Source organism: Daphnia pulex, chromosome 1 (genome assembly GCF_021134715.1).
Source record: "Daphnia pulex isolate KAP4 chromosome 1, ASM2113471v1".
NCBI lineage: Eukaryota > Metazoa > Arthropoda > Branchiopoda > Diplostraca > Daphniidae > Daphnia > Daphnia pulex.
Window position 1 is genome coordinate 6,114,315 of NC_060017.1, and position 23,793 is coordinate 6,138,107.

The 23,793-nt window shown below is 46.5% G+C and overlaps 2 protein-coding genes across 18 annotated transcripts in view; one reads left to right on the plus strand and one right to left on the minus strand.

Annotated features, from left to right (window-relative positions):
- Window positions 1–204: 204 nt before the first annotated feature.
- LOC124191211 (reticulon-4-interacting protein 1, mitochondrial-like) lies at window positions 205–1,957 on the plus strand. 2 transcript variants are annotated; one of them, XM_046584269.1, is made up of 6 exons: window positions 205–348; window positions 430–659; window positions 722–1,116; window positions 1,202–1,314; window positions 1,379–1,652; window positions 1,741–1,957. In XM_046584269.1, the coding sequence occupies exons 2-6, from the start codon at window positions 473–475 to the stop codon at window positions 1,846–1,848; spliced, it is 1,077 nt and encodes a 358-aa protein (XP_046440225.1). In that variant the 5' UTR covers window positions 205–348; window positions 430–472; the 3' UTR covers window positions 1,849–1,957. The 2 variants fall into 2 exon arrangements, with proteins under 2 accessions (XP_046440225.1, XP_046440236.1); XM_046584280.1 differs by having other exon boundaries at window positions 218–348; window positions 408–659.
- Window positions 1,958–2,004: 47 nt separating this feature from the next.
- The window catches only part of LOC124191130 (talin-2-like), a 39,929-nt gene continuing 18,140 nt past the window's right edge, over window positions 2,005–23,793 (minus strand). For 8 of the 16 annotated variants that reach the window (XM_046584231.1, XM_046584198.1, XM_046584164.1 and 5 more), the window contains exons 3-33: window positions 20,217–20,426; window positions 20,026–20,123; window positions 19,818–19,947; window positions 19,505–19,672; window positions 19,062–19,332; window positions 18,810–18,978; window positions 18,470–18,727; window positions 18,325–18,401; window positions 18,151–18,248; window positions 17,802–17,890; window positions 16,248–16,391; window positions 16,046–16,154; window positions 15,747–15,952; window positions 13,202–13,760; window positions 11,153–13,116; window positions 10,696–11,086; window positions 10,239–10,621; window positions 9,988–10,158; window positions 9,753–9,920; window positions 9,587–9,685; window positions 9,242–9,511; window positions 8,819–9,172; window positions 8,622–8,747; window positions 6,540–6,656; window positions 6,250–6,435; window positions 5,943–6,165; window positions 5,536–5,589; window positions 4,375–4,502; window positions 3,957–4,082; window positions 3,535–3,881; window positions 2,005–3,462 (exon numbers count right to left, since the gene is read on the minus strand). In XM_046584231.1, coding sequence (XP_046440187.1) covers window positions 2,634–3,462; window positions 3,535–3,881; window positions 3,957–4,082; window positions 4,375–4,502; window positions 5,536–5,589; window positions 5,943–6,165; window positions 6,250–6,435; window positions 6,540–6,656; window positions 8,622–8,747; window positions 8,819–9,172; window positions 9,242–9,511; window positions 9,587–9,685; window positions 9,753–9,920; window positions 9,988–10,158; window positions 10,239–10,621; window positions 10,696–11,086; window positions 11,153–13,116; window positions 13,202–13,760; window positions 15,747–15,952; window positions 16,046–16,154; window positions 16,248–16,391; window positions 17,802–17,890; window positions 18,151–18,248; window positions 18,325–18,401; window positions 18,470–18,727; window positions 18,810–18,978; window positions 19,062–19,332; window positions 19,505–19,672; window positions 19,818–19,947; window positions 20,026–20,123; window positions 20,217–20,352 — 8,448 coding nt within the window. In that variant the 5' untranslated portion in view covers window positions 20,353–20,426 and the 3' untranslated portion in view covers window positions 2,005–2,633. Of the gene's footprint in view, window positions 3,463–3,534; window positions 3,882–3,956; window positions 4,083–4,374; window positions 4,503–5,535; window positions 5,590–5,942; window positions 6,166–6,249; window positions 6,436–6,539; window positions 6,657–8,621; window positions 8,748–8,818; window positions 9,173–9,241; window positions 9,512–9,586; window positions 9,686–9,752; window positions 9,921–9,987; window positions 10,159–10,238; window positions 10,622–10,695; window positions 11,087–11,152; window positions 13,117–13,201; window positions 13,761–15,746; window positions 15,953–16,045; window positions 16,155–16,247; window positions 16,392–17,801; window positions 17,891–18,150; window positions 18,249–18,324; window positions 18,402–18,469; window positions 18,728–18,809; window positions 18,979–19,061; window positions 19,333–19,504; window positions 19,673–19,817; window positions 20,124–20,216; window positions 20,427–20,605; window positions 20,913–23,793 lie in introns of those variants that run through there. The other 8 variants (XM_046584268.1, XM_046584241.1, XM_046584265.1 and 5 more) reach the window with 4 other exon arrangements.

Below are 23,793 nucleotides of genomic sequence, written 5' to 3' on the forward strand. Positions count from 1 at the left end.
ACCGCCCCCGACTTGAAAGCAAAGCAGATTAAAAATACATTCCTTCGTTTCCGTTTTGATTAAACATTTGTATGATCAATTCCTCGTCGCTAAGGTAGTACGTAACAGCTAGCGACGATGCATGGAAGATGAAAGCAAAAAAGCAACGAACTAACGAAGGTAGGTTGATAAATAAAAGTGTCGGTGCATTTTGTGCGCTTCAGAATCTCATCGGTAGATGTCTGTGTTAAGCTGTCAAACAATGTAAACAAACACAAAAATGAAAGCCCAAATATGTCTTATGTGTCTTATCTGTAGGTTTGTGCATTGTCATGTCAATATCGCTGGGTGCACGTCGATGAAACGCAAGTAAGTATTTTAAACCGTCCAACGAAGCTAACGTCAATGCGATTACATCAGTCGGTCAGAGATCCTTCGTCGTTTTTCCAGAGATCGATCGCCTCAGCTATTGTTCTGATTCCACCAATAAATCATGGCTACTCGTGGTGATGTATCTTCTACTGAAGGACTTATGTCAGCCTGGAAACTTCGTGATTACGGCGGAATTGAAAGTCTAGAATTAGTGAAAGACCTGCCTATCCCAAAACTAACTTCTTCAAAAGATGTACTCGTTGAAGTGAAAGCTGCCTCAGTCAATGTTTTAGATGCTTGGATGCCAGGTAAGGTTAAGAACACAAAAATGTGTGCGAATCATAGCATAACACCTTATTTTTGTCATCAGATGGATATGGTAAAGTGATATTTGAAACATTTTTTCGAACTCACCTACCTGTCATTTTGGGGCGAGACTTTGCTGGGGTAGTTCGCGCAGTTGGAAAGGGAGTAACCGAGTTGAAACCAGGGGATGAGGTTATGGGTGTAGTTCCACCACAATCTGGTACAGGATCCCATGCTCAATTCGTAGTAGTTTCAGATTCTAATGTTGTAATGAAACCAACGAACTTGACAATGGTTGAAGCAGCATCAATTCCTTATGCTGGCTTAACTGCTTGGTCTGGTTTGAGGAGTGTTGGTGGATTAGGAGAAGTTTTAAATGGCAAGGATGTGCTCATCATGGGGGCTGCAGGTGGAATCGGATCTATTGCTACCCAACTCTGCAAGATTTGGGGATCAAAGGTAAAACATTCATTATCATTTTGATTCAGTACTTATCTAAGAAGGGAAATGTCTGAATGAGGAATTGGTTCTTACGTTAATATAGGTTGTCTCAACCTGTTCAACTGATGCCATTCCAATCATCAAAAACTTGGGATCTGATGACATTATTGATTACAAATCTCCGGATGCCAACTCTAAGTTGCGAGCTCATGGAGGGTATTGTAGTAAAAAACAAAAAAGAAATTTTCATTTCTTAATCTTTTTAGTGCTTTCTTCTCAGATTCCACGTGGTTCTCGACTGCACCGGTAAATGGGATGGCTACGACTACGACTTGTTGAAATCCTGTGCTAATGCCAAATATTTGACTCTCGTTCCTCCAATTTTGAAAAATTTCGATAACTACGGTGTCATCGGAGGAATTTTAAAGACTATTTACGACCTCATTGTCGCCAATGCATTGCTCATCTTCCAATTGAAAACCCATCGTTGGGTCTTGTTTTCCCCGAATTCGTCTGCTTTACGAAAACTTCGCGACTACGCTCAAAATGATCAGGTATAATATTTTAATTGCCAGAAGATTTAAAATTTAAAATTTAGTTATTATTTTAATCAGAAATGAATTGTATTTTTTTAATTTCCAGCTCAAGCCATTGATTGATAGCGTTTTCACTTTCGATCAACTAAAAGAAGCTTATTATAAACTGAAAGCCGGACATGCTCGAGGTAAAATTGTGATTGAAATGGTCTGATACAGTCTATTTTTGTAGGCTATAATCGCTATAGTCTTCGTTATCTGATATTTGCTGGACCTTGCCTAGATTAATTAATTACAGTAAATACAAGTTTGTAAAAGGGAAATGGTATTTGTTTCATATTCAATAACTAAATAAATTACCGCATACGTGTAAGTTATTGAATAGTGTATTAGAGCAGACTGATTATATATAGATGAATATCAAGAATGTTTATAACAAGATAAGTGATCCAAAATTCCTGTTGCGAGAAAAAGAAAAAAAAAATTCGGTGATAAAATGTTGGGGCGGAAGAGCATCTTCGTTTTGGCACTTTGTTCAGAAAAGGCGGATCATATGGAGAGAAGTAACAGCGACCGATTGGAAGGAGAAAAAGGGGTAGAAACCATCAATGGCGAGGCGGATTAGAAAGATGTGACGCAAGTATAAAGTATGTTCAATACACGCACACGCCGTTCCAAGCTTCAATTGTAATTTGTTTTTTACTTTTTCGCTTTCGAAAACCTTAAAACTCCCTCTATGTAAAACAAACAGCGTACATTTGGATGTACTTGGCAACTAAGATATTAATTTTTGTGATTGTGTTATGCGAAGGCACATTACTTATCGAAGCCGCAAAAACTGCTTGGGCGCCAAAAAAAAAATCAAGATAGAGAAATATAAAAAATGTAACAAAAGGCCAACGACCTAAAGGTGAGGCCGGCCAAAACAACCAAACAACTTAGCACCATTCCATTGTGTGTGTGTTTTGTTTTTCTCTAAGGCACCTCTAGAGACTTCGTCTACTTTTCTTGTAATTGTTGATAAGTTTTGCTTGTCGAGGATGACATGCTTATCCTCTCAGTTCGCTGTGACATTGTCGTCATCTGGCTGTGGATTTGTTCCGTGCTACTGCGGACACTGGAAGTGGCCGAGTAGAACTCTCGGGCATCCCCAGCAGCGGAGGCACCATGTTGTACTTGAACAGGACTTTGAAAGCTCGACATCGATGTTGATGAATTGAACGAGCTACTGTTGTTGAACCTTTGCCTTGACTCGGAGAAGGACGGCGTGTGATCTTCCACCATCGAATTGTTGGCGCTGTTGGCCGTCGATTCCAGCAGATGGCGCTGGCGTTGCAGGATCATCAGAGGCGAGTCGCTGTCCCGTTGTTGTTGTTGCTGCTGTTGTGGTTTCTGTGTCGACGACAGGCGTGGCGGCGTTGCAGGCGGTTGCTTCTTTGGTGGAGCGACCGGTGAAACGGACCGCTGATCGCGCTGAAGGTGTTGATACATTTGCTGTTGCGGACTGTTCGATTGCAGCAGACTACTCGACTGTTGAGGCTGATAGACCTGACGGACTCTGCTCTCGGCTTGAAACGTCGACATCACTTGCTGGGGAGGTGGAGCCGGACTGCGGTCTATATCGGATCCGTTCATGTTGGTTCGATAGCCAGATGTCTCCATCGATGAATCATAACCAGACATGTAGCCTTCGGCGTCCGAATCGCCCTCACCGCGGTACTTGGCTCGACGGATGGCCGTCAATCGACTGCGGGCTTCCTCCAGTTCACGCTCGATACGGAGAACCTCGGAGCGTGCGTCAATTTCTTGCGCAATTCCGCCGACCATTCTGTTTTAAAAAGAAGAAAAAAACGGAAGATGAATCATTTGTTCAACAAAACAAATCAACAAGTTTATTTACCTGCGGTTGACGACAAGACTGCGCTCTTCTTCTTGAGCGATGGCTTGCTGGGCAGCCTTGACCAAGTTGTCCGTTGCACGTTTCACAGCATTGCCAGCCGCCTGAAGACGTTGAGTCGACTTGCTGTCAGGATCGGCTTTCACTTTGCAGGCCACCAATAGTTGAGCAGTTGAACTTGCTACTTGCTTGGCGGCTGAAATCAATTTGTCTTCGGAAGATTGACCCTGGACCAGCGCGTTGGCCGATTCGACCAGACTGTGAGTGGCCGCGGCTACGAGTCGAGCCGCTGACACCAAACCTTCCGACCACTGGCCGTCATCCGAATCCACTTGCGGGCGGCGGCTTATCTATATGAATCACAATTGATTAAAATGACGCCATCGATATATGAGTTGAGGAATTTACAATAAATGTCTACTTACTTTGCCAATGTCAATCAATTCACGCTGGGCAGCCGAAGCGGCCTTGACGAGAGCTGACGTAGCGGCAGCAATCGATTTGGCGGCTTCAAGAATCATCTCATCGAAGCTGAGACTTTCATCCGTTTCCTTGATGCAAAAATGAGGAAATGGCGTGAATTAATTTACATAATCAGACGACGGAGAGAAAAAACAAACACTTGTCTTGACAGTTTTAATCGATAGAATAAAATTCCACAAGAGTTGATGTCGAGGCTCACAGCTGTAATAATATGTCTGATATCTGGTTGTGGTCTGACCATAGAACAACCAAGAATATCAAACATATCTTACAGCCAACAAGCTTTTTAAGGAATGCGGATCCAGTGATGCTGAAACTTGTTTGGTCGATCGAACGATAAAACAAAAAATAAATAATTACCTTTGTAGAGCTGATGCGAGGACGCAAATTGGCCAATTTCTTGGCTGCAGCATCGATGGATGAAGCTGCTCCCAATAACTCGTTTTCAGCGATGACTGTCGGGTCTTCCGGATCTTCCCAATCGGTACCTGCTCCCGCACACAGAAGAAAAAAAAAAGTCACGTCAGACAACACGAAACCGTGAAACCGAAATGAACATTGTGACCAAACGGCCAGCCGAAAGTGCAACCGGGACGTTTTTTTTTTTTTTAACTCGGTACAAAAAGCTTTACACGCAGACATAGGCACAGACATTTTAGATCATAACACTGAAATACGACAAAACATTCCATCATGCTAACAGTAGGCTCATCCAGTTTTTCCTTTCTTCTCTCTCTCTCTTTTGATCGTACGTGTTCTTTTCGGCCTTTCCGGCTTTTATACTTGCGTGAGTACGTTGCAGCCCATGCGAACGAGTTGATCCCTACCGATGGATCGATGACTGCGTACTAAAAGCCGGGATATCAGACAAGACACTAAACTAGACACACACACACAGAGTCAGCTCATAACATAATACCAGCCAACACAGCGCGCAAGTTACGACCGCACACAGTCCCTTTACGTCCACCCCCTCTTCATGCAACATCAAAAAAGAGGAACAAGAAAAAAGGGAGAAATAGAAAGAGGAAGAAAAACGGGGAAAAGAAAATCCATGCAGGCACGTGTAAAAGATCAAGGGGGGGGGGACGAAAAGGATGGCGTCATCATGCATAGGCCCGGCTCCCGGTGCTGTGTAAGTTGGCTCAGCGTAGCATGTTTCGTGCCGTCAACACACATACGGGGAGAAACTGCATAGTGTGAAAATACCACGGGGGTTACACTACACCAATCCACCCAAATCCCATAAAAAAAAGACCGCGTAATCCTTTCGGCCGCAAAGAATAGGGCGACATCAGAGCCATGAAAGAAGGAAAGTAGGGCACAACAGGACAGATTATGGGTAATCAATCCTGAATCCCAGGCGAAAGACGCGATCCCATCAGTGTGAAATGAGGCAGAAAAGATAAAAAAAAATCCCGTAGTGCAAGTAAGTCTCCCAGTGCATTGACAAAGTGTCGCGAGCCGCTCTCCACCCACCCCCGCGTTCGGCATCCAAACCACACGCACTGACACACTCACCAAATCTGTACTGGCTCGTTCGCCACGGGCCATAATCTTCACAGGACGATGTCACTACAAGGGCAGTATGGATAACAATTGCCAATCACCGGTTAATTAGATATGCTCCAGATTACAGAAATAATAGTTTAAGAGATAATAATGCCCTCAAGAGACTTCTAGGAAGAGAAATTTCTTCACTGCTGGTTGGGGATCTAATGTCTTCGTTTTCTTTTTTTACAACAGGAATGAGATGGAAAGGTCAAAAGTTCAGGGTTTTCATCCAGTCACATGCTAGTGTGCAGTGGGAATGAACAAACTCAAAATGAACTCTAAGTCTATTAGTAAAAATTATCGCTACACTATTTGAAAAAATGGAAAAGAAAAACGAAACTCGACGCAACACCATGAAGACCTTTTTTCCTTACCTTTGAGGATTTCAGCCATGGAAACGAGACCGGTGACGCAGTGGGCGATTTTGCGCGAGACAACGGGGAAGTTGTTCTTGATTTCGAGGTTGGCGGCCGGATTGGGCCGCGACAACACGTGCAGCACCAGTTGCAACAGCTCGCGGTACTGAAGAGCCGTCTCGCGGCCGGCGAGCAACGTCTTGGATCGGATGTCGTTCGTCTCCGCAGAGTAGGCAGCTCCCTACAAAAACGTGAATCAAGCGCAAAATAGAACCCGGCAAGCACTTCACCCTGGATGAAATTGACAAACGAACAATAGCCCTACCTTGCAAGTTGTCAACATGTCGGAGATGGCCTTGCGGCCGACATTAGCCGCTACGATTACGTCGTCCTGGAAGCAGCTGTTTCCCGCCGCAACAGCCTTGGCCGTTGCCAACGTGATGGGTTTCGTGACCCGGACAAGATCTTCCGGTGTGTACTTGACACGAGGCAGTTCTGGCGAATCGAACGCCTGGTTTTGGAAATAGCAAAAATGAAAAAAAGAAAATAAAAATGTCGTTTACAATCAACGGAAATTGGAGAATAATTAACACTTGTTGAACAAAATGTACGTACCCGAATTTCCTGCGCAATAGCTTCGATGGTTGACTCGAGAGCGCGAGTGCCTCTGGTGTGCTCGTCTTCGACCGCTTTGACTGTTTTGAGTAGAGATGTCACGTTGGTCACCATTACCTAGCCCACGATACGGGGGGACGGACAAAAACAAACAGGCGAATAATGAAATGGCAGGCAAGGCAAGTACGTCGGATTATAATACGACAGCACACAGGGCAAAGGGGGGCAGACGGGATCAAAAAGGGACAACGACGACACGCTCGTTTCCACGTTACATCAATAACCGCAACTAGACAATCTGTGTTAGTCTCGTCAATCATCAAAAACAAGAAAATCCAACTCGTAGGGGTTTCAAAATTCAAAAAAGACACCCATCAAATTTTTTGATCCAACGTCTCACAGTGCGTTCTTTGATTGGCTCGTCATCGGTCGTCATTCATAAACCATGCGGATAACGTTTAAAAGTTGGAATTCATACGGATTTCGGATGCATACGGGCAGGCACGAACAGTAGAAGAAAAGAGAGAGAATCATTCCAGAGACGGAAGTCGCAAGAGCAAAAGGGAATGTGTCAAATAATATACGAGTCCTAATAAAAATCAAAGGATTCGAAAAATCCGGGGCTAAATATTATGAACTGCTGATAAATGTTTTTTTTTTGTTTTTTGTTTGTTTTCAAATGGTTTATTTGCCCTCCACGAACGTCAATTCAAAATATAAATACTTCCCGGGTTAGTTTTTTGGTTGACTACTACAATTTGGCTTGTTTTTTTTTCTGTTTTAAAAAACCCGAAGATACTGATTTTGATAGCGATCAATCCAAAGTGGGCAAGCAAAAATATAGAAAGGGGAGGGAGGTTGTTTAAAAGATGAATTCAGAATCCAAACAAGAGTAGAAAGAAGTGAAAAATAATTTTCAAAAAAGAGTATAGCTGGATCTTTTGGTTTGTTTGAACGCGACCGCGCTGCGCATGTTTCGTTCCGACTAAATCTGGAGTTCGCGTTCTATTTCGTTTGTGTTTGATTTTTTTAAATTTCTCTCGAAACTTGTCAATGTTCGGCGTAATCCGAGTCAACGATGAGGAGTCGAATGAGCTCCTCTTCCTGGTCGGATATGAGCCAATCCGAGGGCACGGGCTCAGCGTCATCCGCTGGATACTGTGGAATAGCACACATACAACCACAAAACTCAACTTTTCACTTCGAAGGAGAAGACAAAAAAAAAGGGGGGGGAAAGAAGGCCAAGAACGACAACAAAAAATGCCCTTTTTTCCCTAAAACTTCACTAGAACTCGATAGGCGAGCCGATGATTCTCTATCTCTGAAATTTTATCCGTTTCGTACGCTCCACAACATCGTAACCAGAGAACAAAAAATTCTTCCATACGTTTGGGCAATTTTTTTGAAAATAATTGATTGAATGACGAGACTAGATCGAATCCAGGGTTGGATTGGTACTCAAAACCTTTCATCTTCTGTTAGCCTTTGATCTGGTGATCAAAAGAAGTTCAGACCAATAATCCAACCCTCGATTCCGGTTCTTATATTTACTGTGCTGTTTCGCGGATGAAGGTAGGGTGGACTTTAAGGCACTTATTAATTTGTACATTTCCAGTTGTTAAAAAATAAAAATAAAAAGGCCTTGTTTATAATTTTCTACGGCTAAGCGGTGACAATTTGAGCCGACTATCAGTGGGGGGTTTGAAGGGAACACAGCCGTCAATGAAAGGGACGTGCAGACTTTGTTAAGTGATTTTTGTCGTCGGTGCAAACGTATCGAAACCTCCCGACAAAGAAGGCAGCGTCCACTCAACACCACCACCACCATCAATCACCAAAAAATGAAAAAGCGGTCAAAACGCAAATCAAGGAAAAAGTCCACCCCCAACCTGGGAAACGACACGGTGCAAAATTTACAAATCAAAATCACAAGACCCCGTGTCGTATTGAAATCCAATATGCGACTCTCTTTTATCATTAGTGAATAAATGTATCACTAACTGTCGGGGGATTCCATTTAGGATCAAAAGGAAAGGTAAAGTAAAGGGGGCTTATTGCATTGTTGGATGCGGAATTTCTTACCTTGGCTGAATCCTTCAAGTAGATCATTGCCGGATCGTTAATGCTCTTGCCCGATGCGGATTTAGTGGCGTGGATCAAATCGCCGAGGGCAGATGCCACGTCTTTGACGGAGTTGATCAACATAACCTTTAATTTAAAAAAAAAAAGGATCGTCACTAACGATAAAATTACCAGGAAATTGTAAACGAATGGATTACCTGGGCTTCTGGATTATTAGAGCCAAGGGAAGCGGCTCCCAGTTTGACAACATCAGAAAGTTGGACGATTGTGGCCACAGCATTTTGGGCGGCCACAGCCAACTGCTCTTGCGAAGAAGCCGCACCGGCCACCAATGTTTTCGTGTCTTCCACCAAAGCCTTGGCCGTCTTCAAGATATTCTCGCGATGGTCGGCGAAAGATTCGTCTTCGTTCTCAGCGTGCAAAGTGCCGGCCGTGGCAAACAAGATGGTCGTGTCCAAATCGCCGATGATACCCGACACTGTGCTGGCGGCGTTGATGCAAGCCTGAGTTCCGCGGGAGCTGGCCTGCAAAGCGGCCAAAACTTGCGACGCCTGGAATAAAAACGGCGAAAGTTGATGACATCAGACAATCGTATTTTGGTTGTCAAGTTTTCTTTGTACCTTTTCGCCAACAAGGCGTGCGGCGTCGGAAAGATCTCGTTGAGTAAAGACATCGTCCGGAGCGCCTTGCCGAGCGCCGCCGGCTTTGACCAGATCGATGCAGGTTCGACCCAGATCGTGAACGGTCGATTTAATTCGCATAGCAATTTCGACGCTCGAAGTCTTAGCAACGGCCCCTTGAGTATCCGTCGCCAATTGCGTGTACAAGTGTGTTATGGATGCGCCCAGTTGACCCAACTGACTCACATTATCCGAACCAGACTTGGCAACCTATTTTAAGATAATTAGAATGAGATTAATATAAAGACAAAACTTAATTTTTGTACAAACAAAAAAGAACTTTACCATATCTTGGGATAGTCGAGCAATTTCTTTGGTGGCCTGAACCATTCGTGTTTGGTAATCAACAAAACTGGTACCGTCGGCTTCATCCCCAGAAGAGCCCTAAAATTAGGAGCACAATTCAAGATATTTGAAACACGAGGCTTGAATGACCGGATAATTGGATTACCGTTTGCGCCCGGCTCTCCATTTGATTCATGGAAGCAGTAATTGAGTCGACGAGACCAGAAACCACACCGGCCTCGGTGGCCACCGTCTCGACAGTCGACAGCAAGTCGCGTAGAGCCTCCTTCATGGCCTCGGCAGATTCGTCAAGATCCGTATGAACTTGAACAGCCTTCACAAACGCACATTTCTAGTTAATTCGCGTGACATAATCACTAAAAACAACCGCAAAAAATTACTTTGGGATTTCCTCCGGCTTCCTTGGCGACGAGAACGAGCTGAATGGCGCATTCAGTGACTGTCTTGGATTGATCGAGCATCATCATTTGCTGTTTGGAGTTCAGCAGGTACGAGGCAGATCCAGTGGCAGCGACCACCATCGGCTCAAAGTAATGGGATATTTGGGTGACCTAAAGTAGATTGAGTTTCCCGTGGTTGCGATGAATTGGATCTTTTAGAATTTGTACTTGGAATGAATAGAAATGCTTACCGCGTGACCAAGTTTTTCGGCTTCTCCTTTAGCGGCAGAGCGGACGCTGTCGATGCGATCGGCGATTTCCATAGCGCAGTTGGTTGTCTGTTCAGCAAAGGCCTGGGCCGATTTCTCTCGACGGGGGCTCAGATTCTGAGATATGGCAGACAGCGAAGCTTGATCCAGCTGACGGACGCAATTCGACATGATGGAGATGACATCATCGCACTCCTTCTGTCCCGGCGCCTTGTCACGGATGGAAGATACCAGTTTCTTGATCGAATCGGAGACGCTCTTGCTGTGATTGGCCAAAGCTTGCCAAGTGGGTGGATCTTTGGGGTTGAGGGCCAGCGACTTGGCTGCCGAAATCATCGAGCACGAACCGTCAATGATAGATTTGCCTGGAATAAAAAAAATACAAACAGATAGTAAATATTTGGAAAAACTTGGCAAGGCATTTAAATATTTGTTTTACCGGCTGAAGTAATGGGTTCTTGGGCCTGGCGGGCGGTTGGTGAAATCTTAGCCGGGATGGAGGCAAAGTCGGGTGAGTTGGCGAACGTGCACAAATTCTCGACCGCTTCGATGAGAGGCTGAGTTGCAGCGGCGCAGTTATCGCGATTGCGCTGGCTGTAGTCCTGGTCCAGGGCTTTGATTTCCTTGACCAATTTAGCCGTCGAATTGGCCACATCCTTGGCCGATTGGACAAAGTGTCTTTTGGCTACCGGATTCGTCGTCTTTGACGAGGCCACTCTACAGGCGTTGCACAGAGAGCTGGTGTGCTTGGCGATAACCGTAGCGGCAGACAAAACTTGTTGCTGGGTGCTGCTGGGACTGGACAGTGCGTGACAAGCTGACTGAATGGCCTAAATTGCAATAACAACAAATTCAGCAAACGCAATTGAAATGAAATTAATCGAGACTCGTTTTACCTGTGAAGCTCTGGCAAAGGCTGCTTGATCGACCAAACCAGATCTTCCGGCTACGCTTGACGGATCAGAGACGCCGACTAGGTAAGCGGCTTGTGCGGCAGCCTCGACAAGTCCAGTAATGGCATTCGAAACGTCTTTGACAGCTTCGCCAAATGGCTCGTGTTCGGATTTCTTGGCATTGTTAGCGATGCCGGTCATGCCATCGCCCAGGCTCTTGGATTTCTCCATGACCGTGTCCAGGCATTCAAAGTAAGACATGTCGTTAACCGGTTCGTTGGGCTTTTCCAAAAGCGAGCGAGTCGACTGGATGGCCCGCACGGCATTATCGCATTCCTTTTGACCAGGAGCGCTGGCCGTGCAAACATCGACAAGTCCGTTAATGGCTTCGGTAACGGCGCGGGCCGCTGCCGTCAAGTTGTTCTTGGCATTGGGAGCCGATGGATCGGCGTTGGCCGTCTTGGCCACCGTCAGCAATTTGCCCGAGACGAGGGTGATGTTCTTGAGAGAAACGATCATCTGCGATCGGGTTTCAGTGTCCTTGGTCTGGCCGGCCATTTCCATGCCGACGTTCATCATGTAGCAGAACGAAGTGCTGTAAGTCTTGGATGCCCAGGCGAGGCGTGTGGGTGACTCTCGAGCCGTTCCGACAACTTCGCCGGCCGCGTCGTTCAAATCAGCCGCAGCGGAGCCCAACATCGTTTGCAGTTCGTGGTATGATTTGTCACTGCGAGGGTATCGTTCGCCTTCCAATATTTCAGAGGCCGAATTGATCGAATTGATGGCCTCGTCCACGTCCTTCTGCCCAGGCAAGCACCCGGCGCACTTGCTCAAAGATTGCGAGACGTCGCGGGCGATCTGAGTGACGCGTTGCTGGATGGCGATGTCTTGCGGATTGGTAGCGGCCGATCGGGCCTCCTCAATCAGAGTGATGGCCTGGACCACCACGTCTTTGGCGCTGTCGATGATCTTGTGCTGCTGTTCGGGTTGATCCGAAGTGGCGGCCACTCCACGAACGGCGTCCGTCAAATCCTGCAGGGCGACGGCCGTGCTACGAGCGGCCATTCCGGTGTGTTTCTCGTCGCCTTGATTCACGGCGGTCAACAACTGGGCCATGTTAGAACCGACCGCTTTAGAAGTGGCGCTAAACTGCTGGGCAGTGTTCTCGGCCGTCTCGCCAGGAAGGGGTTTCAATTTGGAAGCATCGACGGCTCCGCTGAAAGCATCCAGCTCATCCTTGAGGCCGTAGAGCATGTCCAATGCGGAATCGAGTTCCAGTGGACCGCAAGTGTCTCGAGCTTTGGTGACGGCCGTCCGCAGATCCGTCAGAGCCGTAGAGAACTGTTTGGAGCTGTTGTTCAACTGCATCGACGACGACGGGTCGTTGACGGTCGGCAGGGCCGTTTTGGCAGCCGCAACCATCGGGTTTCCGCTCTGGATGAACTCCTCGCTGGCGCTGATGAGGGCCAGTTGGGAAGCCGGTGATTCCGGATTGGCCAGAGTTCCCTTGACTCCTTGAACCAGTTTGGCGATTTGATCGGCCACGGCTTTGCAAGCGGCCAGCAGTTGATCTTGGCTGGTCGGGTTCGAATTGTGCGGTCCTGCAGCCTGGGCAGCGGCGATCGATTGGGTGGCCGTGGCGGCCGCGTGTTTGGCCGCCGTTTCCAAACGCTTGATGACTTTCTTCTTGATAGCCTCGCCGGCCGCCGATTCGGCCGTGCCGCGAAGTTCTTCGGCAGCCTGTCGCAATTTGTGCTGTTGATTGGGGTCGTTGGGGCTGCTGGCGCAGGCCTTGGCCGCCTCCACCATCCGAGCCGTCGCCTCGGCCAGGGATCGGGCAGCGGCCAACAATCGCTGCTGCAATTCGGAATCGGGTAGAGCTTCCGCTTCTCCCTTGATGGCTTGAATCAGCTGGGCGGTAGCCTGGGCAAGAACGCGAGCCTGGCGCACCATTTCGGCGGCGTCACCTACAAAAAAATGGAATGGAATAAATTTTGATTGAAGTTTGCTGCCGAGTCATCTCAATTAGCCCCTGGATGAATTGAATTATACCTTGGGCGGCAAAGAGGCGGTCCGAGGCGGCCAAAATGTTATCGACGGCCCCTTCGTGAACGCTCTCGGTGGCTCGATTGCGGCCCGTCCCTTCTTTGATGTGGGCCAGCAAATCATTGAGAGCCGATGCGACGTCCCCGGCCGCTTTCCTCAAATTGGCCTCCAATTTGTCATCGCGACACGTTTGCTGGCAGAGAGCGAGAATTCCCTCGACGGCGCGGGCCACTTCACGGGCCGCGTCAATCAAATGCTGTTGACAAGCCGGATCGCTGATGGTAGGCGCCACGACCTTGGCACACGCCACCAGCTGCGAAGTGGCCAGGGCGCATTGCGTCGCTGCGGCAATCACCTGCTGACGCTCCGTCTCGTTGGGACAAGCGGCCGCCACGGCCTTGGCGTTGAGGACCAGGGCGGCCGTGGTGTTGGCCACGGCTTTGGCCAATCCCAGCAGCATATCCTGGAGTTCACGGCTCGAATTGTCTGCCTCTCCCAGCTGCTTCAGCAGGTCGTACGTGGTTTCGCCAACTTTGGAGGCGGCCGACAGCAGGTTCTGTCGCATCTATGACGGGTAATTTCTTTATTTAGTTTTTTAGTTTTCAAAGAAAAAAAAATGATTATCGCAGTTGACATGACTCGCAACTATGAACGGAGATGGCTGTCGTCTCTCGACATGCAATTCTCCTACTATACCGGTGCCGTGAGCCTTGAGGGACGGCCACGTTGGCGTGTGTTGCCGCCGCCCATCGGTCGTTCTGGAAGCAACGACACTCGGAAATCGCTCAAAACTTTGGGGGCATTCGACAACACGACATTGTGGAGCACACGACGATCGATACTGGAACCAGACACCGAAAGTCGATTTTCTTCCCCCTCTCTCTCTCTCAATTTATTCTTTCTACGGGTTAGTCGACGTGGGATTTTCTCCGGCGATAACGTCGGCAACGACGAAAACCTCTGGGATTTCAAACTGCATTCCATTCTCTCTCTCTCTCTCTCTCTCTCTAGGCTTTCCCCCCTCCCGTTCGTTCGTCGCTGATCGTTACAATGTTTGACACGTCCCTAGCCGGGTCCGATGAGCAGAAAGACACTACCGGGAAAGAAATGTACAAAATAAAAATAAAAGGCGAAACCCAAGAAGGTACTACTCCCGCCAGTGGAACATGGAAACGCTGGGTTTATAATAAGTGCACTTCTGGTAGTGCGGCTGCCGGAATTGGTTGACATCATTCGAGACGGCGGTGGCTGCAGCAGCCGAAGTCTTGTCGCCCAATTCGATTTTCTTCTTTCCCCACCGTCTCACAATTGTCGATATTAGATTCGAAAGGCGCGCGCGCAGCTCTCTGATCTGTCGTTAACTTTCTCTCTCAATCTCACTCTATGGCCCGCACCGTAAAAGACTCGTTAACTTTGAAAAAAGTCAACCTCTCGCAAGCAGCCGTGTGGGGATAAAAAGAAAAATAAATAATACTACTATCTGAATTCAAAATGAAATGAAAACGGTAGAGCATTTACATTAACGGGCGCTTCTTTTGGCAAGCGTCGCCAACGGCGACGGCGTGAAATTTTCAACAACCTTCAAAAATAGATTTCCGGAGTTGTGTTGATGTTGTGCAGCCTGTCCTCTTATCGTACCAGCGGAATCGTCGAGGCTGAAATTCTCACTCCAACCAAGTGGCAAGGGGATTGTGGAAAACCGCTTAAAAAACTATAATCGCTTTTTGATAGTCGGCGCTGCAGCCTAGGCGAGTCGCGCAGTATTAGCGGCGGTATTAATACTACTAACTATTCCGTTTTTTTCACCCGCTAATATTTATGTGTTGCCTTTTTAACCGGCCCAAGACGAAATCGGTCGGAAACGGTTAGAGCTACAGACCCACGATATTCCCTCCCACATCCCATTTTGATTCGCCTCCTACTACCTCGTCAGGGGTAATGAGTTCCGCATGACGGCCCTTCTCCATTAACGAATTTTCCATTTTCAATCATCTAAAATGCAGAGGGAGGGTGAAAGGTGGCCCTCCCTGCTGGCGGGCATTAACTATTCATCCAGTTCCGTCTAATAGGAAGACGGGCATCATTTGCAACTGCAATATGAAGGAATCCGCCGTTGACGTGACACGGAGATGAATTATCGGATTGTTTCAACAAGAGCAGACGGCGAGGAAGGAACTTTGAGAGAGAATGGAGAGGAAGAAGAAAAAAAGAAGACGACGAGGCAGCAGGCGGGTTAATTATTGCCTACACGCCAGTTTACGCTCGACTGGTCAATGCGTGAGTCGGCGGGCTATACAACACACGTCCGCCTCTTCGCATCATTCTCTTGCTTCCCCCTTTGTTGTAGTCCATGTCAAAGCCGACACCGACACGATGATGATGACGAACGTAAAGGATGAGCCTAATGAGCCATTCAAACTTATATACCTCGCCGACTCGGCGAATGATAATTTTAAAAAACCGAGCGAATCGCAGAGAGAGAGAGGCAGGCGCCGGCACGATCGTAAAACAGCACAAAAGAAAAGATGAGATGTCAAAATTTTTGTTTTACATTGTTGTTCTCGGGTTTGGCGGCATCCAGCAGGTCGGAGAAGGCCTTGCAGAGTCGACGCGTAGCGTCCATGAGCCGGTCGTCGTGCTCCTCGCCTTCCATCAAAGCAGAGATGAGCTTGACGCCTTTGGCCATTTCCGGCAAGTTGGACGAGATGGTCGATATGGCCGCACCCACAGCTTGGTGGTCCACATCCTCCGGCGGGCCTGCATCCGGAACAAAAGGTGAAAATTGAAAAATATGCTGAACCGAGCACAGAAGAATGCAAAGGGGAAAAATATCGATAACAAAAACCGTACCCGAAGTGAGTGTGATGACGCTGGCCGTGGCCGCATTCATGGCGGCAATTTGGGACGACACATTCTGCTTGTTCGTGTCCAGCTGATTCTGTTTCCACTTCAACGAGGCCTGCAATAAAACAGCAGCGACACACAAAGTCAAAACTTTTGGCCTCGTAAAATTTAGAAACGAAGGGGGGAAGACAAGATTGTTCAAACTTACGGGATCGGTTCCCAAGTCGGGCACTTGCAATTTCGTATCGAGAATGCGCTCGGCCTCTTCGACGGCCTTCTGACCCTCGCTGATGGTACTGATGAGCGCTCGCTGCGGCTCCGTCAACACGCTCGTCACCTTCGGCTGCTGGACCTAGAGTTGCCCGAGAGTTGCACACAACACAATCCAATTCGTTATTGTACAATACTAGTCATCAAGTCGTCGTCTGCACAACTAACACGGGGGAGGAGGAGGAAAAAAAAGAGAGAAAGGGAACGAAAGAAAAATAGTGACTACCCCTAGCCAAGAAAAGAAAAGAAATGTACACACAACCTTAACGACAATGGCCTATTCCCACCCGTCTACTGAACCGTATTGCATGCCCGCTTCGAACAACCACTAGGTCATATACTCAGCACACACACGCACACAACACAGACGCACTTTCTTATTTTTTTTTTTTTTTGTTTCCCCCCTCTCTACCTTCCCAGTCCCGACAGTAGCAACACAATAGCCATTCAGCAACTTCTCATTCTCTTTGCCTCGACTTCCATCTCTTTTTTTTTCTACCAGACGGCCATTAATTGAGCGATTGTGTTGGTGGTGGTGGTGTGGTGGTACGCCATTTCACCTCGGCGCCGGGAGCTCCTCAAACTTCTCTCTGCCAGAGCCATTCACGCAGGGGGGCCATTGACCTTCTACGCTCACACATATCCGCAGAGAACACTTTCCCTCAATGAAGTGGAAGGTAAGTAGCGGTGAAAGGGCAACGTTGAGACAAAAAAATAAAAAAATAAAAAAGAGAGAGAAGATTCAAGTCGAAATGTTTCCAACTTAAACTTTCCTCGCCAATTTTTCAGACTGAAATTTTTCACGAGCGGTAATTGAATCAAGAAATGGGAAAAAGGTGTTTGCCGTGGCAATAAACGCCCCCTTTGCGATATGCACACAAACGCTTAAAGGGCAACGGGAGTGAGTAAGTAAAGACTAAGTAGCAAACAAAACACGAATAAAAAAAAAGGCAAAGTATACCTACGTACTTTGTATGCTTTTGGAGTTGGTAGGTAGGAGCAAGAAGTGGATAGGGGAAAAGGTTTTTGGGGTTTTTATTTTTATTTTCACGATTGATCCAATCGATCGTGAAAAAAACCAACAGAACAGACACACGGAGAGAAGAGGGGGCCGCGTGAAAGGAAAGAAGAGAAAAGACAAAATAACGTTACACTCCAGTTAGTAAGGACCGAATCCCGCTCTCTCATCATTTGCGAGAGAAGCGAGAGATGAGAACACTCGGCGAAGACAACTAGCAACAACAACCACAACACTCAAAGCGAGGGGGAGCGAAAGGAAAAAAAGAAAAACCCGATACTTTCTAATCATTTTAAAATATAAATAAAACTAGAATGTTTTTTTCGTTTTCTTCTTGGGTTGGAAGAAATCGAGGGCAGAAAATCAGAAGAAAAAAATGAAACGAACCAGGAGAAGGAGGAGGAGGAGAAAATAATAGTAATAATAAAAAAACGGTAATGAAAAAAAAGAAAAAACTACTGTAGACAAACTCACCGTGGGTGGTGCGTGAGCAACGGTAGCCAGACCTTGCAACGTGGGCAACTGGGGCGGCTGTGTTTGCCCGACGTCGTACTTTTGGGGCACTGGGATATGCGTGTTTCGGGAGAGTGGATGGGGGATGGAAAGAGAAAACAACAACAAAAAATAACAAAATTTTCAATGAAATTATAAAACAATAATAAAAAAGAAAACTAATTATGTGCCAAATTAATTCTCTTTTTTTGTTTTTACGTGATCAAATGTAACGAGTCGAAAGAAAAAGGTGTTTCGCAAATTAAAAATCGTCGAAATTGGGAACGTGCTAGTAGGAATTTTAACGTGAAGTTAAGTCAAAAGAACTCACCATCAGCAGCTCGAACAATGGCCGGTTTGGCCACGGATTCCGTCTGGACTTTGCCGCTCTTGATGCCGGACCCGGCAGTATGTTGGACAATTGTCGCTCTAAACAAATGGGAAAGCAAAATAGTTAGCACCTTCGTCCGCTTCACACTCCTCTCAAAGTCAATTGAATTTTTACTTGAATGGAGAAACGCTGTCCTCCACAATGTTTGATCCTTCATCTCCTTCGATACCGAAATGATCCTTGGCTTGTTTCTGCGCAAGAAACAAAATTGATTAATTAAGATAATTAAAAAGGTCGATTCGATTTCAGGATTGCAAACCTTCTTGAGGATAATGTCGATGTATCCGGCAATCAGCTGTGAGATTTGTTCACCTTCGGTCGTCTGAACCGAATAGTACTGATCCGAGTAGTCGCCGAAATCGAGCGTAAAAGTGTTGGGCGAAGCGGCCCATCGGCGCACCGTCGTCAACGGCCATACTTTCAGGATCTCCTTGGTTCGTTCGTCGAGGCGCAGGACTGAGTCTTTGGTCACGCCCAGAAGGCGCGGAGCCAATTTGTTTTTACCTTTCATTTTTTCCTAGAAAAACCAGCCCGAAAATATGTTGATATTCGTTTGAGTGTAAGAAAGAGAAGCCGAGAAATTCTTAAATTAGTTCTACCTTGACCAAAAAAAAGGTAACACCATAGGTGCTCAATGAGCGGGCCGTTTTGACGTAGGCCACTTTGGATTCGATTTCAGACAGTCCGTTGTGCTTCCTGTGCTCGCCAAAGACCTTCTTCTCAACGCCTTTGACTTTCATGTACGACTGTGGAAGAAACTCCTTCAAACTGCAGAGGATTTTAGAAAAAGAAATCAATCCATCAGTATGCAGGACAAAATTAACCCCAAAAAAGAAGAAGATGGGACTGACTCTAAGAAGCCGGGCTTGTGCTTGGATTCGATATAGTCTCCGAACTGGGCCTGGCACTGGATCCCGGCGAATTCGCAGGCTTTGTCCAACGTGACGGGATGAGTGCCATTGAGAATCGAGTCACGCGCTTGGACAAAGAGCAAGTTCAGCTGGACAGGGTCGCGCGAGTCCACGTTGCCGTCCGAGAAAAAGTACTTGCGACGCAGTAACACCGTTTCGCTCTCATCGATGCCTTGCTCGCGCAGCGTCTTCGAATGGTCCACCCAATTCACTATTCCGGGAATAAGAGCCGGGCCATAAAAAAACCCCCAAATAATAACATATTATTAGAAATAAAAATGCAAGGTGGTGCCGACAAAAATAAATAAAAAGGTGCCGGAGCATCTCCCCCCAAAAAAGGAAGAAAATAAAATAAAATAAAAATCTTTTTCCCCTCCACTCACGTTCGTCGTCGGTTTTGATTTTCTTCTTGAGTTGTTCCATCTTCTGATCGCGTGGCTCCTTCTCCTCCTTCTTGCGCCGCAGGGTCAGCGTCCCGAAATTGGGTTTGTTTTCCGCCTCCTCCTCTAGGTTCTCACGCACCAACGAGTACTCGTCGTGATTGGTGATTCCTAAAGACAGGCCCGGCAGACAGATGGACAGACATACGTAAGTTTGGGTTCGTGATTTTAAAGGGGGGTTTCCCTCTCCGAGGATTATGTCGAAGAGAGAAGATATGATACTTGTTAATTTGTGTTTGCGCTGGATGTAACGTACCGATTTTAGTGCAAATGACCACCATCAAATTAGTGACGGGCTGACTGTCATCCACCAACATCGTCTTGACTGTGCCGTCCAACATGCGGACTTTGAGGGTCCTCATCTTTCGGCGGTATTCCAGCAAATCCTGAAAGTTCAAGAGACACGGACATGAAAGTTTGATGGGTGGATGATTGATGGATGGAATGATTAAACGTAAACGTACCCCAGTGCGGAGAACGTAGTAGCCCAAATTGCGGCCAGGTTCTAACCAAATGCCTTTTTTGGGATCCTCATCGGCCAGGAAAAGGCCGTAATCTTTAGCTGCAAGTTGCACAAAAGGAAAAATAGTGAATAAATAAAAACCAAATACGGGACTGAAGAGATAAAAAAGAGAAAAAGTTTCAATGGACTTACGTTGTCCGAGATTAGCTTCGGTAATCTTGTCACGGATGACGCGGCAGGCATCGTAGACGGCCGTGTTGGGATCGAACTGCATCGTCTTGACCACATCCTTCTCGACGATGCTGATCTTGAGCGATATCGACGCCATGGCGTCGGATGTTTCAGGACTTTCGTCCGCTTCCGCCGCTTCCTTTTCTCCTTCTTCACGTCAGCCGGCTCCCCCTGCAAACAAAGTCAAAACGGCTAAAGTTAATCAGTTGAAGACCATCTGAAGAAATTGGCGGGTCAGCGAGAAAAACGAGCGTCCCAATTCCAGGGAAACGAGTCTGAAAGGGGGAAATAAAGAGGAGCACAGGAGAAAACGGGACAAGAAAGGAGAGAGGCCCACAAAACTCTCTTACTCGAGGAAATAGAAAGGATCCCCCTTTTTTCCTTTGCTTGGCCGTCGTTTTTGTGGGCAGCTTCCTGATAGGATCGGACCCAATCAGTGGCCTTTGCGGGCTCAAGTGTCATCGCCATCGAGTGGAATGACTTTGGCCGGCGACAAATGTTCTGGCAAATAACCGGTGCAACGGGAGCCAAAGCAGAGCCTTGTGCTGCTGCTGCTGTGAAGCAGCTCGGAAAGAAGTGGGCACATTGCCGGACTTGGGAGGAACGATGGATAGAGACAAGAGGACCTCGATCGGTCAACACTTGGTGCGTCACTGAACTCCAAGCCGGCCCGACTTGATGCTTTTTTTCTCTCCGTCGACCATCTACACATAGTCTCCTGGATGAGGAGCAGCAGCACAGCATCTCTCACTCATGCGCTCCTGGTCCCAAAAACCTCCCCGTCCTCCTCTTCGTCGTCCAGCCTCCCCGCACGAGTCATTCCGGCTCCTGCTGCTGCTGCTGTTCCTTTTTTTATGTTTTCCAGTTTCCCTTTCGTTCCACTTGCCCAGGCGCAAGTAGATATACGCGAGCTAGGAGTGTAGTATACTATAAACCCAACGTAGTTTCCTCCTCCTCCTCCTCCTCCACCCCAACCTCCTTACCCATACAGATCATTCAATACATCTCCTCTCTTTTTACTCTTCATCCTTCCTTTACTAACTCCCCCTCCCCCTTTTTTTTCTTCCTTCCTTCCTTCCTCTTTTCGATTCCGTTCCCGTTTCTCACGAAACCACTCTCCTTCCTTTTCCCGTTTTTCTTCTTCTTTTTCTCCTTTTCTTTTGCCTCTAGACGGATGTCGTATTGACACAGTTGCGCCCCCCCCCCATGTTTGCCAGCTCAGCCCCAGCAGCAGCGGCAGCATCAACCGCAACAACAGTCACACAAGAGAAAGAGCCGATTCGTAGAGGTAAATAAGACCTAATTCAATTAGAGGAGAGTTTCCTCAGAAAATAGGAAAATAAATAAATGAGAAAGAAGGAAAAAAAGAGGCCAATTCAATTCAATCGACGCAACAACAAGGGAAACATCGAATTGCGATACTTCAATCCCAACTCTCTTCCGCAGCGGAAGACGAAAAATGAAGGTGTCAAGTAAATCTAACCACCAACCCCCAGTAAAAAAAAGTCTAGTTATCCGCTTTGACTTTGTATGTAGATTTATTTTTTCTTCCTGGATGACGGAATAGGATTGGGATGAGCCCAAAAGATAAGGAGAAAGATGGGCTATCCATCCATCGCCAATGATTCTATAGCCCTTACCCCTATTTTCGTCGTGCCCAATTTCTTTATCGCTGGATCGATCCGTTTTGGGGGGGGGGGGATGGCTGGATTGGTCTGCGAGGTTGATTGCCTGCCGTCAAGCTAACACACAGTGCACAACAAACAAGAAAAGATAAGAGTCCCCCCAACGTTGCCACTCGTTTCAGCGGAGGGGGGGATCGACAATCGACGAACAAGGCGAGTCAATTAGGAACTTTCTTTGCCGATTCATTCCTACGCTTTTTGTTTCCTTTATTGCGTAACACACACAAACAGGTACGCCTCAATCAATAAACGAAAGCGTACGATATCACAATACAACCCCAAAAAAAATAAGTACTCGCAAGGCATATAATACCCAGTCAAAAATAGATAAGAAATCGTATTTGGATGGCCAAAAAGCTTTGACAAAATAACCTACGGTACGTGATTGAATTGCGTACCCAAAAGAACGGGGGATTCCAACCAATCAACCGCCGCTGCAGGAAAAGTAAAAAAAAAATTGTGATCCTCTCAAATAAAAAAATATGTTGTCGACTATTGCGTGTGCTTTCATGCTCCAGAATCAATTTGAAAAATGCCACCATAGACAAGAAAAAATCTGGGAAGAAAAAAAAAATAAAACTATCTTTACATTCCGCCCTTGTACCTACGACATTCAGTCGATGATGATGATAATGTTCCATGTGTGTGTGTACTACTATTCCTATAGGGGGGAGGAAGAAAAAAAAAAGCTTCCTTTTGTTCCCTTCCCCCCTACGATGATTCAATCAAACGCACGTCAACGGCACGTCCGCCACCTCCTATTCCTCTCCACTGAGTAGAGAAGAAGAAGAAGACAAACTTTTTCTTTTCGGTCGTCATAGTAGAGGAGGTGAGTTAAGGAGAAAAAAGTTGTTCCGTCTTTTTTCTTTTAAGCCTTTCCCACATAGGTTGATAGGGGGGGGGGGGGTGTTTGAATAGGAAGTGATCATGATAGATGTTGCCGCCGTCATCCACGCCTCACTTGACGTCTTATTCAGCTTCGGCCGACTTTTTCTTCTTGGAAAAATTTGTCTTTGTCCCATTTGACAATTCAACAAAAGTCGCAAAATGCGATTGTGTCTTTATAACATTCATCACTGGGAGGAGTCTCTGCTACCGTCATTAAAATTACCGAATTTCTCTGCTAATTGTGTTGACATTGAAAGATGACGTAGGCGCTCGAAGCGAAAGTTCACGTAACTTTTGACAAATGGCGACACCGTAGTACACAGCAGCCTTTCATTCCCGGACAAGAGATATTATCGATCGATCGATGTTGTTTGGGCGTGGTTTTCTTACTCTTTTGTATGTTTTTATGTTTTTTTCCTGTTGGGGGGAAAAACCCCCTGGTGACTTACGACCTACCCTTTTCCAAAAAAATATTTCACATCACTTTTGGTCGTTTTCCTTGTTTGCGGCCCCCAAATCTCCTTTACCGTCCGACTTTGTTGTTTCGTGATCGTACATGCTCCCTAGCCGGAACTTACACCACAGTACATCCCTTTCCCAACTTTTCAATCCTTTTTTTTTTAACATCCAGTGCGGATTGGAGAAAACAACAAAAAAGAAATAGGGAGAAAATGGATGTTTGTTTTTTGTCTGTCCGTCTGCTGGGACAAACAAAAATAAAAAACTAAATCGATAAAAACCAAATTGAAGCAGCGAGAAAGAGAATCTTTGAACAAAAACTTGAAAAGAAAAATAAAATGTTAACATGCATTTTGGAGAAAAAGAAAAAAGGGCGACGCCCATTTTTCCTACTGACGTACGACTTCAGTGTCCGTGTTATACTCGACTAGCGGATCAAACTTTACGGCTCCCGACTAGTTTGTAACATTAAATCGATTGTGCCGCGTATCCAGTTCAACGTCTTC

Excerpts from the sequence above, each read along its gene's own strand:
- LOC124191211 (XM_046584269.1), top strand. The coding sequence starts at position 473 with ATGGCTACTCGTGGTGATGTATCTTCTACTGAAGGACTTATGTCAGCC. Across the intron at positions 1,117-1,201 it reads GCAAGATTTGGGGATCAAAG|GTTGTCTCAACCTGTTCAAC; the intron begins GTAAAACATTCA and ends ACGTTAATATAG. Across the intron at positions 1,315-1,378 it reads AAGTTGCGAGCTCATGGAGG|ATTCCACGTGGTTCTCGACT; the intron begins GTATTGTAGTAA and ends CTTTCTTCTCAG.